Here is a 15945-nt window from a genome sequence, read left to right as displayed (position 1 = left end):
TTGTTAAGTTTCCTTCTCGTCAACTATCCGAACTATAATGCCATTTAGCCCGCCATTCATTTCTAAGAACGTTTCTTCGAACCGCGCGCACCTATGTTTCTCGAATGAAACAAATTGATGAAACGGTCGGTATTTAAATGATAATTATTATTAGGCCACTTACTGTCGTAACTGATGATTCTGGATTCGTCTTGACAGTTGACTAAATCGACGCAGCAACACGTCGTCAATGCTATGAAAAAAATGACGGTCTTTGGTGAGGACGCTTTCAAAGAACGAAACTGGTTCGGCATTTTGGCACGTGATGATGATTGCGTCTGCTGACTTCGCATCTTGACGACTACCTTGGTTTCATCGCGTCCCAGTGATTATATAGCAGGTCTCGAAATTAAAATCCTATAAAGACACAAATAAAAAAATTGAATATGATGGACACGGAAATATTTTTTGAAATTAAAAAAAACTAGTGAATATTGATGAACAGTCGAAGCCTTACGGGTTTCTTGTCTCGCACCACTTAACGGTTTCACCTGTTGTTATGGCTTTCAGGATGTTTGGTAATGTTCTTTGTACATTTTTGTCTAACGTTTCACCTGCTGTTGCGGCTTTCCGGGCTCTTTGGGAATTTTCTAACATTTCACCTGTTGTTTGGCTTTACGGGCTGTTTGGGCATTGTCTTTGCACATTTTCAAGCAAACTCCCGCGACAATACAACAAGGAATTATCCCCTTACTAAACGATACTGGTGTCCCCTTGTCGAAGCAGTTTATTGATGGTGTATTAATAACTCATGGTCCATCCTATTCGTCCCGTTGAAAATTTTAAGTACTTTGATCATATTCCCCCGACACCTGCGTTCCTCTAATGCAAACATACTCAAGAAATCAAGTCTTTCTTAGTAGTTCAAGCCTTGTGTGACAATAAGAGCACGTGTAGCTCTTCTCTGCAACACCTCAACCAGGTCCAGGTCTCTCTATTCTATGGGTATTCTCTCCTAACCCTTATGGCATAAGGACGAGCTAAGCCTCGAGAAAGCGGTAGAATGACTTTCAGAGAACGCGAACAGACCTTTTTAAGAATGAAACCAGCATTCTTTTCGATTTATTCCTTGTAATAAAGAAAAATCTGCATCAGTATCTCACAATCATATGTATAGGAACCATTCCTCATTTCAGCATGCTAATTCATCAAGTATTTAATCTCAAAACCACGAAGAGTATGATTAGCCAATTAAGAATTCAGTATAACTCATTTTATCGATATAAATTGGCAAAGAAACAACGCAATTTCAGATTTATTTTTGGCGCTATCCAGGATCTGTATACTGCTAATCAAAGAACACAGAACATTGCAAGCAACATTTACAACGTTAACATATCAGTGGTGCAAGAAAAACCATTTCCTTCCTGTTATCACAACAGATTGACAACATGTATTGCTATGTTGAACGATAAGTTTTTATAAAGGGAGAAAAAAAAAAAAACGCTCCTTTCAGCGTAAACTGTTGAATACATACATACCCAGCAAAGTAATTTATATATCTTCCATTCATTGCAGTAGAGTTTACAACAGCATATCCAATAAATAAGTCGTTACCTCTGGTTGTAATAAACTACGAAAAAGTTTTTTGTGACAGCGTCATTTAGCTTTGGACCCCCTCCATGCCGTTTCAAGAAACGTTGGCTAGTTTATAACAAATAAATAAAAAAATGAGAGAAAATTTCTTGGAGACACCCAATATGTATTGTGAAACAAGTACTCGCCATATTAACGCTCTTGCAACATTTCCTCATAATCGAACAGTTTTCATTCGCTCTCTCTTCTCGTGACCTCGCAAAATCATCTTCTCTTAGAGGAAAAAATACTTAGTATAATCGGTTTTGGTTAAAACAATAGCCATAACACTTCTTTCTTAGGATAAAGTGTACAAAAAATGTCCCATGTAATGGAAATGTGTTTTTGGTACTTTGTATGAAACTAAGCTTCTAACACATTAAAAAAAACCAATGACGTTGATAAACATGGTGACAACATCGAGTGATTCTGCATTTTCTCTGAAATTTTAGGTTTGGGAAAAAATATGAGCGATATAACAATTCATATTCCTCAATGAATTGTGAATTCCTTTTTTTTTACGTAAAAAAATTTGACATTCTGCTCACGCATTCTTACAGCTGGTTCAACCAACTGCAGTATTATGACATTTCTCACACTTATTGACCCAACACGGGCTATATCTTCTTCACACTTGAGCCAAAACTGACTATTAAAACATTTTTTTTTTGATTGATTTGTATTTATTGTATGTCCAAATGCCATTTGAAATTAAAAAAAAAATTAATTAGTTATTTGGGTCGATATCTTTACTAGGACCATTTGAGTTGGGTACACACATACATGAAAACCTTGGAACCAAGCCTCTCCGTAGCGGCAATTTTCATTACCAGGGAAGAGGAGCGGGACCCCCTTCCCATTTTTTTTTCAAAAATCCTTAAAAAAATTGTTTCTGGTAATTTTTTTTTCAAAAAAGTTTTTTTTTTGGGAAGGGGTCAGTCTCCTTCTAATTTTTTTTTTTTTTTTTAAATTCAAAAATTGATTTTCTTCAACTTTTGAAAAAAGTTGTGAACTAGCTGAAATACTAGTGAAATACCTGACACTGGATGAGGTTTCTTCATACACTGGGAGCATTAAAAAAGTGACAAACTATTGTTTGGGGAAACAAGGTAACAAAAGTAGACACTCCAAAAGTTATCTCCTTGCGCCAAAAAAATCAAAATCCAATCCAATCCAAAATTCATCGTTGCTGGACAGTTTTTTCAACCTATCGGGCATTTGTCTTATTTGGGGCCTGTTTGGTACACTTACAAAATACAAAATTTGGCAAAGATTGGTATGAAATTGTAGATTTGTATAGAGAATACACACAGAAAATCAATTATATATATATATATATGTCCAGTTTTTTTTGTTCCAATCTGTAAGAAATTTGAACTTTCATTTATTTATCAAAAAGAACTCTAAGCCATGATAAGTTATCTTAGTGCAAACCGCACCTTTTTAAGTCAATTGGTTGGGATTTGTTATTAATTTTATATTTATTCTTTGAAGATGTGGTCTTTGCGTGCGTCATTTTGTACTCGCGATAGGGTAATGGAATTTAAAGAAATCGTCGAATAAGAGAAGTTTCTAAAAAACCAAATTTCCGTAGTTTTCCCCGATTCGCAGTACTTCCGTATGTTATGGTAGAAATCCGTAGAAACTGCAGAAATTCCGTAATAGTTGGCAAGTATGGGCACACATATGCATACCTCGGGCCTTTTCTTGAAAAAAGAATCATTAAAAACCATTTAAAACCACTAAAAATGAGGACCTCAGGACATAGGTGGAGATAGACTTGGAAGTCTGGGGGGGGGGGCACGGTCATTATTGCTGGGGGGGGCACGATCATGATACAAATACAAATACAACGCCACAACAGGCAAATTGCCCAACGAGGTGGCTGACTTAAGAACATCATGGATCCCCGAGCCATTTTTTGGAGGCCCTACCTACTATTACTACACCACACATGCACCCCGCCCACACCCCCCCCCGTGGAACCCCCAACGAATCGGTACATGCGGGAATGTGCGTGTACGTGTAGTGAAACCTGACGTGAAGTTTTTTTTGTTTCTCTGTAATGCTTGTTATGTGTAGTGCTGCCATCTGCCACCAGTTTTTCTAACTATGAGTGAAGTGTTATGATTGAATGATTTATCGTTGTAGGACTGTTGATCTCTGTGGCGAGACTTTTTAACGGGGAGATCGGTTCGCATTTGCGTCTTGAAGTTGGGAACCACAGAAAACCAACTTCAGCCGACCACCACTGTGGGGTTCGAACCCGGATCTTCGCATCGCGAGTCCGTCACTATAACCACTCGACCACCACAGCGGCTGATGATGATGATGATGTCAATTTATATATAAATATATACATTAGATCAGTCGACTCTACCTTTTTTGGGGGGGGTGGCAATGCCCCCCCCCGTATATCCGCCCATGCCTCAGGAGCGTAAAGGATAAAACGGAGCATAATCTACGACACTGAATCAACACTTTTTAGAAATTTTGAAAAGAATATGAAAATTCAAAATTTTGAGTTTGACACATAAAAAAAATGATTTGCATCATAAATTTAGCAACATTTGAGGCTCAAGCGCACAACGCATTTATATCATGCAAGAGGAAAAAAAATATCTGAGCTCTAAATATGGTATAACCCATGTGATTATGAGACGCCTGTGTAATTTTAAGGGACAAAATTTGAAGTAGTGAAAGTTGTTTGCTCCTTTACTCATACATACAGCTGTATGAGATATTTCAAAAGGTTTATAATGCAAAATAATTACACCAAAGATACACGTGATAAATTTCTAAATACGAAAATAGATCTGTCTGTGCCTTTTGAAGTTTGTTAGCCTGCAGAATAATCACTACATCTGCCTTACAGAAAAGCATTGAACTGGTCTAGGAGGCTTTGTCTATGCCCCCACAAAGAGACCGGATAACCGGGTCATAACCGTGTGTAATTTGATTTGATCATTCAGTACTTGATGGACTCGAATTCGATTCACAAATTAGCGAAAGGAAAAAGAAAACTTAATATCACTTTCCAGTTAAAATTATAAACAAAGTACGTGTATAAGGAAAAATAACGAGAGAGAATAACAGTTACGAAGCGGAAATAATTAAGACCCTAATGAGCATAATAATATACAGGTAGTCTGGAGCAGGAGGTGTAACTAAACTTATTAACAAGTTGGATCTAGTTTCGGATTTTCTTTTGCCCAAGGCTTTTTCTTTTTTGTATTGGCAGTCGTAGTATAAGTTAACATGAAGAAAAGTGTAGGATGCTTTTTTTTGGTTTTTTTTTTAGTTTTTGAGATCGGTAAACAAACCAGTTTGACTGAGGGCGAGAACCTAATCCACACGAACTAAGCTAGAAGGGTCTTTTCACCTCAACCTATGATTGATATCAATAATTGCTACCAAAATACGACTTGCAACGATTTTCGTCAATTTTTTTTTTATTAGAATGCCGACCATATATTAGATAGGATCACGTAATCAATGACAGAATTTGTAACGATTTTAAACGAGGGGATTTCAGATCATTTATAAGATATAAGACATAGATAACAACAAATATTTTACAAGGTTAAAAAGAAGCAGCACGTTCTTGTCTTGATATCGTGATATTGAAATTGATCACTACTTATACTTGAACCCCTTTTTATCCTACGTTTTGGGCACACTTGAATGCTCTATGAAGTTCAAGAAAAAAAAAGCATAAAATTAAAAAGTTATTTTTTGAATAATCTCATTAACAAAATTTCGAGTCCACATGAAGTTTTTTAAATCACAATTTACGATTTAGATCCTTTTTTTCTTAATTTAATGCTGAAGAATCCACAAATAACCACGATTCCTTTTTCTAAATATGCTCCAGTATTTCATTCAAATTGAAAACCCATTGATGCTTCCCCATTTAAAATGTTGAAAGTAATAAAAATCAAATTAAAATGACTTCTACTGAATGAGTCTTTCATCCATGGCATCTTGTAATGTTTGTCAGTGTCAATGGTTGTTTTTAAGTGATAAATAGAAAAATTATTCATTTTAACTTTGTAAGTAATTGTTGATGTCCTCATTATCTCAGTAAATATTTAATATCACCTTCTCATAATGATTCATTCAGTGAATCGTAACACTTAACATTACCATCATCGTCTGATAATAACCTGTATAAGTTTGAGTAGGGGAAAAGATGTTTAGCTAGACTATATAGTAGGACAGAGTCCGGAATAAACTACATCGTGGGCCTTAAAAAACAAAGTAGATCTTGTTGTTTGATTTGTGAGACTATTTTGTCTTCAACATCATGCACTTCTCCCCTTTAGCATCTCTTAGATTAGCTACAGAAAAGGGTCTTCCTATTGGATGAGATGTATAGAAAGGCAAATAAAGAACAAGAAAGAAACAACAAAAAAGTGAAACTGGAAAAAAAGTTAATCCCAAATCCTCTTATCGTTCCACTTGGCACAAACCATCTCATCGTCCATGCAATAATAAAACAGTAAAAACAAACCTAAAAAAACTTGGTTCTTATCGGATGTTCAGATGAAAAAACACGTTCCCCCTTCGATTATTCTCTATCTCACATATACACATTGACATTTCAACTAAAAACCTTGACGACGATTCTTCAAAGAAACTGTTCTGAGATGTATGTATTCACAGAGTAATAATACTATAGAGCGCGCGCGAGGGGTTACAATGTGAAGCAAAGATCCGGAGTCACGTGACTCCGGTCGAAAGGCTGGTCAGGGAATCTCGCTGGCAATGCTTTCCTTATGGCTACTCGTATGACGATCTACACGCGCTGTCTTATTTTTGATTAGAATGGCCAACACTTGCGCAGCTTTCGGATGTTCTGAGCGGTTTAGGAAAGGGGGACCAGTATCCTTTCACAAGGGAATACTTTTTTGCTTATTCCTCTTCTTATAAATTAAAAATTGGAATATTAAATTGACGATGCAATGGATTTCTGACGTAATCTCAGTTTTTAACGACTCCATTTTGGATTTAATTCAATTAAAGTTCCAAGTTTTAGTAAAATTCAAATGTCATGAATCATTATTAAATGTTTTAATAGAATTTTGGCAATAAATGATTGAAATTGTGAGTTTTATGAAGTTTTAACTGAAATATACGTCTCCGCAAGATTTGGCGAGATTTGGCGAGCTAGTGAGTTCATTCGAGTTTTACTCAACTTGGAAGAAAATATGCTTTTCAGAAGGAGAAATTTATGAAAAATATTCTATTTAAATAGAATGTGAGGAAAACTTCCCCCCCCCCCTCTCTAGACAATTGCAGTTTTGCATAAAAATGCATAACAACCTCTAAAAATAATAGTATTTTTACCCCTCTTCACACCTGAGATAAAACTATTACAGAAAAGAAATTTTTTTATTCATTAATTTATGTTTGTTGTATGTGAAATTGCCGCTTCAAACAAGAAAATTAATTATTCAATTGATTTTTTGAGTCAATATCTGTACTAAGACCTGAAGTCATATATTGTGTACCTCAGATGTTATCTTGAAAAAGAATCATTCTAAAAACGATTTAATACCTTAAATTAAGATTAACATATGCATACTTTTGGATATATATATATATATATATATATATATACACACTTTAAATTATTACATATATACTCTACATGGAATTTTAATTCTTATAATTTAGAGAAATTGATGATGAGATTCTGTAATTTTCTTGAGTAAAATATATTTTAATCCTGAAATATTATGTAAGTGTTTACAGTTTTGTGTGATGAGGTTATAAAAGGTTTTTCAGGAATGTTAGAAATGAAACTTTTTCTTATTGTTTGAATATTATTTCATGACTGAATATGGTATGAGTGTGAATGTGTTACATTACATAACATAATATGATGCATTATAATTAATTATACATTAATTATGAGTATATAGAGTAATTGTAATGTTCTGGAAAGATATATTTTTGTTTTAATAACCCCTAGTATAAATAAATTTTCGAAATTAAAAGCGACAAAGTGAATGAAGAGAATATTTAAAAATATAAATGAATTAGGCTTTACAACATATACGTTGTTCCGTTTTCCAATATTTGTTTATTTTATAGAATTTATTTTTTCAAATCTGATACTCCCTAAATATTTCACATAAAAATGAGCGAAATTCATTGAAAAAATGAAGGAAAGTTTTCATCAACTTGATCGAATTGAGTCAAATTTCGTTACAGCAACATCCTAGCTTCTGCGAAAACGCGCCAAATGTAATAGCGCAGAACCTGTTCTTTCCCCGACAATACTGCTCATCTTTTCTTCACGTTCGACAAGTTTTATGAATAGCGTGCGCGGTCTATTTATATCTTAAGTCTATGTATGTATTAACTAGAAACACACAGAAAAAATAACTATATCATTACTATCCGGTTTTTATGGGAAATGGAATTAGGCGAACAAATGTATTCACGTGTTCGTTTAATTAACTAAAAAGAAGCATCTGCGATGAAAAGGAGTTTTCTCATTTTTCGAGGTTCGCGTGAGAATTTGCCGTATCTCTAATAATATGTGATGACAAGGCGGTGCGTTTCTCTTGTTCCCTTTGATTCAAATTACAAACTCCGGCGTATAAATAACAAGTTGTTTCTACCTACTTGTTTTCGCGAAACTGTTCACTGTGCTAAAACCCAATGCATTATATACGCATATCATTAGTCACAAAACAATATATTAGCATTCACTTGATCAAAGCGTAAAATTAATTATTTTCATATGTGTTAGTTACTATAAAGAGCAAAAATATCCAGAACTGTTTGTAGCATATTCACCACATGCTTGCAACTTTCATAACCGAATTAAAAACCATCGGAATCCATTTTCTATCAGAATTGATGAAAATATGAAATAAATACTTCCTATATAAAAAAACTGGGTGTTTTTTTAATGTACAAGGTGATCATAAAATGAGTTCGCCATTTCAGAACATTCTGCAGCTGCAACCAATAGCCGAATCGATACGAAAATTTCTGCACATTATTTTTTAAAGAATGCACTCGTTGATTCTGTGATTAAAAAAAAAAATCTCATTAAAAATCACCCGAGAGGGGTTCTTTTACAGCAAGAACAGAAAATAGAAATGGAATGATAAAAATAACATTTATTTCCTATTCCAGTGTCGTTCGTTTCGGCGAATCTTGTATTATTGCTAAATATTTTCTCCTTCATAAACTATTTATACCACTCGAATGGTCCAACTGCATGCACAATCACTTATCGTAAGTGATCACTCGTGATGTTTCGCACATCAGCGTGATACTGTCTTTTAACTTAGGTCAGCTGATGCTGAAGGGTACATCACTACCGAAAATAACATGGATTTTGGTTTGGAGAATGTGGTGAGGGGAGGGGGGGGGAAATATACAGTTAATTACTTCAGCATTGGTAAAATGTTGATGTGAAAAATTTTCTAGAACTTTTTGGAAAATTTTCTAAAAAGTTTTCCCTACATACGTGAAAATACGGGATATCGCCAATTATTCTCAAAAGGAGTTGTCAAATGTAAGTAAAATTGCCAATCGTTGCTGAAATCGCAGAAAAATTGCCATTGGCAAGAAATTGAGCAATAATGCAAATATCGCAATGGATTAAATGCACTTCACAAAAAAAAGGACCAATAAACGTGCAACTTGACAAATCCCGGAGATAAACATATAGTATTTATAGTCGTTATTATCATAATATAATTTATGTTAATTCAAATAACCCATATAACAAAATAATCGGATAAAAAACGGAAAATTTTCATTAAAAAAAGTTGGAACTGTCAAAAATACTGGAAAATATACGGTAATGTCCCATAAAATACGGATCATCTGGTAATCCTATTTCAGGTTAAATGTAGATGTGCAACCACACCATACTAAAATTATACGCCCTCTATCGGAAGATTTTGTAACTATCCTGTTTAATTATAGAATCGTCGAATGTGCAAAAATGTTGTATCGTTTGTATATGTGCAAAAATTATGACTAGACTAGACTATCGGTTGAAGAGCTGCAAAATGCTATGCCACCTCGTACTGTACAGTAAAAACTACATCCAACACCGGATTTTGATTAATCTTCATGGAGTTAAAAAAAGAAAAAAAGGTGAAAAATGAAACAGAATTAATAATCGTTAGTATTACTAAACAGTGTCACAGAAAAAATAATGAAGTAGTAATTCTCTCATTCAGCACTAATCTAGAGAATTAACACTTATCGATTGATCAATGATTGATCGTCAGTAACTCGACTCGATTCATCAATCATTTGAATTGGATGCTCCCTTTGCCCAGTTTTATTCTTTTACTTCAACTTCAACCGATATCGAACCATGCCCGTTTTTATCGGAGCTTCAAAATAAAATTACGTATTTTTTTGACCGATGGTTATTTTTCTTTCCACCACGTGTTGTTCACTAGAACACAAAAAAGATCAAAGCCCGTTTTATAGTATCCGGCAAGACGATGTTCCGACTTATTTCCAAAGACATAATCGGATGAAAAATCAACGAACAAAACGGTTAATAATGTCGTCCTTCAGCCTACCAGTCGGAAGATAATAATACATGGTCGTGGTCAGGTGAAAACAATTGGGAGTCAGTCACACCGACTTCGAAACCAATCTCGTTATCTCTCGTATGATGATTATACGAGAAGATGATCACGCGATTCCAAGTGTTTGAACAACACTTACGTACACCAACAAGGCCTCGGAGGCACGACCGAAAGATAGACAATAGCCCAAGGATTCTCATCATTGGGACACGCCGACACGCCAAATCCTTGTCACTACAGCAGTTAATTTTGTCACCCCTTCTCTCTTACCTCTAAAATGCCCACATATATATGAAATATATAACTAATATATTCATGGTTAAATACCATATACAATGAAGATGATTACGGAAATGGTGTGAATGGAAGAGATCCATCAGGCAGATAATTCATTATCATGCATTGAATTTAACCATCCATTTCAAATACCGGGATAAAATCAATCAACTATGGACGGAACATCAGGATTAATATAAATTTTATGCTGCTTTAATAAGCAATGGTCAATCAATATTATACATTGCTATAAATGGCATTAATGATTATTGTCGGTATAGATACTTGACCATTGAAGTAAAAAATAAAAATCTAGGCACGAAGGAAAATTAAATATAGAACGACGATGTCTAGAAAAATTTATCATACGATATTTTTCAGTAGAACTTTTTTGAACCACAAAATGCAGTCTGACATTAGTATTCTAGAAAACCACTTTTTCCTGACGTCATAGCATCTTGTCTGATCGCACAGAGTGGTCGTGGTCAAAGGGCGATTCTTAAAAAACATCCGAAGAGATTGCTTTACCCAGAATAAATAATCTATTCCGATAAAAGAAAACCCAACTAGATTTATGTTCCATTGAAGATATTTGAATTTCGCAATGAAATGGTCAGAGGGAAGGGGGCAGGGACAACAGAACATACAGCACATTTAATATCAATACGATTATAAATAATAACAGTGTTGCCGAAATTTTATTTTCTTGTTTACAGTACCAACCACTACAAAAATTTAAAATATTCCAAAAAATTCTAACTCTGACGAATGCGTTGAGATAATGGTTTTTTCTCAGCAAGGGCCAAAATAATCTATTCTCTTTAAAGTGACCATTAGGAGGTGAGTGGATTCATTGATATATCCAAAATAAAGAGCGATGTTTATGGTTCCATCATAGTAAAGATACGTTGACCTAATTGAAGTGTGATAAATCATCACCATACACACAAAGAAGCTCTTTTGTCTGTGACCGTGATAATTGTTAATGCCTGTTATACAATAGAGCTATCAATTCTCTAAAAAAGCCGATATCACGAACTTGTTTCATCAACACTTACGAAAAACAAAAAAAAGGTAATTAAAACGTTTCCATCAGCCGCTCTATGTTTCAAATTGATTGCATTGTATTGTATAAAATATATAGTACAGATAATGATAATCTGGTCGATGTCCTCAACTTGTGTGTCTAGTCTTCATTGATTTCCATTCCTTCGTTAATACAGTACTTAAATTTTTTTTGTGCGATTCGAAATGATGCTGTAATTTTATCCCTGCCACCATGATGATTATAGGATTGTAAATAACAGGAAAAGACGTATTTTAAGAAATAACGGTGAAGACGAAACGCTCATCCTCAATAACTTGATATATGATATCTCTACCAGGGAGGAAACTGGATCTGCTATTTACCTTCTCGAATACGAAAATGGGAAGATAAAAAATAAGAAATTCTGGAAAAGAGTACCAGTAATAATATGCGAGGTTCAAAAATTATTCGGAAAGCACTCAAATATCGCTAGAAATTTGAAATTTTCTTTTTACTCACGATTAAAAGTTTTCGAGACGGAAAACTCGAGAAAGATGATCGTCGAAACGGTTCAATGAAAGATATATATATAGACGTCTTTTCCAACATCTTTAAAAAAATTCTTTTCACGGAAAGTATTTCTGTAATTTTTTTCTTACGTATACACGTATTTATTACGAATAACGTTGGAAACTTTTGAAACTCGAAACCAGAATATTTGGAAGTAATCAATATATTTTTTTATGAAATTTTTAGATATATTTTTGAGTTTAAAATGGCTATACGGGGAAACTTTGAAACTCGCGGTATAAACGTGAAAAGTGATAAAGCACATAAAACAAGCCATTTTTTTGGTCAATGAATACATGGGCATAAGTGAAGTATTCAGGCTCTAGCAGCCCAATTAGGTGGTATTGGTGAGCTTTTGAATTAGAGTTCTAGTAAATGGAAAACACCACAAGAACTGCAACTAACTACTTCAAGTTTCGTATTCCTTATTTGTTATCTCTATGATGCTTTTTTTTCACTGTTAGAAAAACTGTCGAGCTTGGCAAGCTTAAAAGATGTCTTTTCTGATAGAGCAGTCGCTTTCAACCCTTATTGACCTGCGGAGCCCTTTTCAGTAAAGCATTTACATGGCGGAGCCCCATGAGCCTTTTTTTAAATTTTGAATCGAATTTTATGATTTATTTTAGTTTCCCCGAGTGGCCGCGGAGTTCCTGGGAGTGCACACGGAGCGCCAGTTGAGAACCACTGTTATAAAGTAATCATTATAGGAACGTTGGGTGATCATTTATAACCGTGTTTTTGCACTCGTATCAACAAAGAAAAGGTAGATGAGCCTGTTTTAAGCATGCCAATGAAAACAGTATCCTTTATCGGTGGAAAAAAACGCACATTGAATAGCATATCATAAGGAACTTTAACCCTTTAAGCGGCATAGCAGAAATCACTAAACCCCCCTTCCCCCCCCCCCCATAAAATGCCACGACTGTTTTGATTAAGCAGGCTTTGTTCCGATTTCAGGAGGGGTATAGAGAAAAGTGTTCTTTGAAAAATCAACTATACAAAATACCTGGATTTGTCAATGTTAAAATAAGAGGCCTTTAAGGAGGCGAAATATCTCGTCAGTGTCACTTAAAGGGTTAAGGAAGTTTTTGCGGTTCTTGTGTTGTTTTTACTTGATACTTTCACTTTAATTCAATTGCTTCTAATTAAGCAGCTGGAGCCTAAAAAAAGCAGTCACTTGCACCTATGCATTCTTTAACATATTATGTTTCAGTTTGCCTCTATCGCGTGGGCGGAGATACCCCCTCCCCCCAGCGTCAAAGGGGGAGTCGACTGACTGATCTAATATATATATATATATATATATATGTTAATTGGCATCATCATCTTCGTGCCCCCCCCCCCCCAGCAATAATGACCGTGCCCTCTCAGACTTCCAAGTCTATCTCCGCCTATGCTCTATCATCCTTCAAGTTCCTACTATGAGTTCAGAATCACCATTTAATCTATTTATGAACTAAAATTTTAGAAAAATAAAATTTAAAACAGCACACGTACGAATTTACATAGTAATGAATAGTGACCTCAACTTGATAAATAACTTTTTTTCACGTTATCTTTTTCTTTAAATAAAATGAAGGAATTTGTATGAATTCTTTTCCTCTCCTTTAAAATAAGGAAATTTTTCGGTTCGAAAGTGCCACCATCAATTTTCTAGTCCCCATATTCAAGGTTGAAAGCATGTATGCATGCGTCTGTTCCTTTAGCGAAGTTTTATGCATTGCGGGCATAGAAAACCTTTTCCCCAACTCTTATATAAGAATAAAGATTTCCTCTCTTTTTTCTTCTTTTTCTTAGCTGGAAGGGAAAAAAGAGAGAGGCAGCCCCTATATATACAACCCTATTTTTCGCCCCCTCACAACGTACTTTCTTGAAGGAGGAGGCACTATATATATATATATAAGGAAGGGCCCTGCGACACTTCTGTCTGTCCTCCCCTTGTCATTCTACACTGTAGAGAAGAGACGAGGGCGGCCTACCCACCACCCGCGCCATTCACCACCAAAAGCGAAATTCGACCGGGAGAAGGTAGGCCCAAGCCTAAAGTAAAGTCATAGCTTTGCTCGCTATTTCACCTGACCCTTCCCTACCAGCTAGCTGCTACACTCTTCTACTATTCAGGTCCCTTCCACATTGAACAAGAAAATGGAATCATCTCTTTCTACAGACAAACATGCATTGCACGCACCATTTTTTTCCTCTCTTTGTTTTGTTTTGTGTGCCCGTTATTGAATTACTTAGGAAAGATGTCGATCTCTTTTGTTCCGACCCAAAAAAAAGGATTCCTTTACGCGCATGTCAATAACAATCTTTTAACCACTATTGCGCAAGACTAAAGAAAAACGCTTTAGAATATATATCTATATCTGAATTCGAAGAAAAATACTCTTCTATCTTGGCATTTTAGCTGGATCATTTTGATGTTTCTGAGGTTCAATGATTCAAATATATTGAGGAAAATGAAGAGGGGACCATATTTCAAAGATATTAAAATGCCTGAAGGGTCTTTTCCGTCGAGCCAATCTCCGTTGGACTTTGGTGAGGCTTTCAGTTAGAGGCTTTTTGACATCCGCAGTAGAAACTGCAGTCAAACTCGGTTATATCGACACCAAAGATTCCGCTGAATTTTGTTGTTTATAACCGAGGTTGACATTTTTGAGATGTTTTTAGGCACAAAAAATAAAATCAGATGCAATAATATGCTATGAATGAAGTCTCTATACTATGCAATATGCTAGGCATTATTGATTATGATAAATAATAAAAAATAAACGAAGCTTTGCTTTTATATAAAAAATTGTAAAATGATAGACATACCTGTGTGTAATGTACAACTGGAAGAAAATATTCGATTTTATGTGATCCTTAGTAACAAAAAAAACACCCCTCCCCCCGAATTGATGATATTAAATTCATCTTCCAAAATGACAATCTTCTTCTTTTTTTGTCATCCACTTCCCACTGCTTCCAGCTGGACAGCACGTGCACACATCATTTGACAAAATGAATGAGTGGTGAAAGTTGTTATGATTGTCGGAAAGAAAAAAATTCAAAGCCCTTCCCCCCCCCCTTCCGGGTTGAGTCATGGAGCTTCCATGCAAAACATACTTCCAGAACACAACACCATTCCGAAAAACACTTCAGATAGACGGAGACAAGCGATTTGTTGGAGCTCTCGAGGCAAAACAGGCCCTGCCGTATTCATTGAAGTCGGTGGATTTGGAGCAGGGCCGGAACTAATGGGGGGGGGGTGCGATTGCCCCGGGCGGTGAAATTTAGGGGGGGCGGCAGTTTTAGATGGGAACAAAGAGCACCCTTATAAAATTATCGAATTTTAAAGTTGTCGGGGTGGTCATGGCTCGCCACAAGGAAGGGGCTGACAGGGCTCCAGCCCGGGGGCCCGGGACAATTCTCACCATTTTTTGTCTTTTCACCCTATAAATTCACGAAAGGGCCCATGAAATGTCTGTCTTGGGGCCCGATAGAGTTCCCATTCTAGGGGCCCTGCTGCATGATGTGGAAATCATTGGGGGTGGCAAAACCACGTTTGCCCCGAGCGGCAAAAATCCTACTTACGGCTGGCTTTGGAGTCAATTTCGGACATTTCTTCAAACGAAAAAAAAGCTCGAAGAGAAATAACGAATGCAGATAATGATAACGGATCCCGATCAGTGGAAAGATATACCATAGTTTTCTATGAATAAATTAGAAATCAAAGCAACATCAATAGCTAGCAGTGCTTCTAAGTTCTAGGAGCACCCAATATTCTTATGCAGAATGGCGGGAGACTAATTTTTTTTCTTCGTCACCTATCAACGGGTAAATATTTCCTCTATGTTCTGAACTTTAATTCTAGGAATTCCTTGAGTAAAAGCCATA

General features: G+C 35.6%; 1 protein-coding gene across 1 annotated transcript in view; it reads right to left on the bottom strand.

Moving 5' to 3' along the window:
* The window catches only part of LOC149065493 (semaphorin-5A-like), a 91176-nt gene that overhangs the window by 52462 nt on the left and 22769 nt on the right, over window positions 1-15945 (bottom strand). The window contains exon 2 of the mRNA XM_089254058.1: window positions 164-396. Within this exon, the coding sequence (XP_089110184.1) occupies window positions 164-332 (169 nt within the window). The 5' untranslated portion in view covers window positions 333-396. The remainder of the gene's footprint in view (window positions 1-163; window positions 397-15945) is intronic.

Source organism: Pholcus phalangioides, unplaced genomic scaffold (genome assembly GCF_987345545.1).
Source record: "Pholcus phalangioides strain wild (caught in Gottingen) unplaced genomic scaffold, Ppha-v1.0 ptg000039l_1, whole genome shotgun sequence".
NCBI lineage: Eukaryota > Metazoa > Arthropoda > Arachnida > Araneae > Pholcidae > Pholcus > Pholcus phalangioides.
The sequence above is the reverse complement of the archived record's forward strand: the minus strand, read 5'-3'. Positions and strand labels throughout refer to the sequence as shown.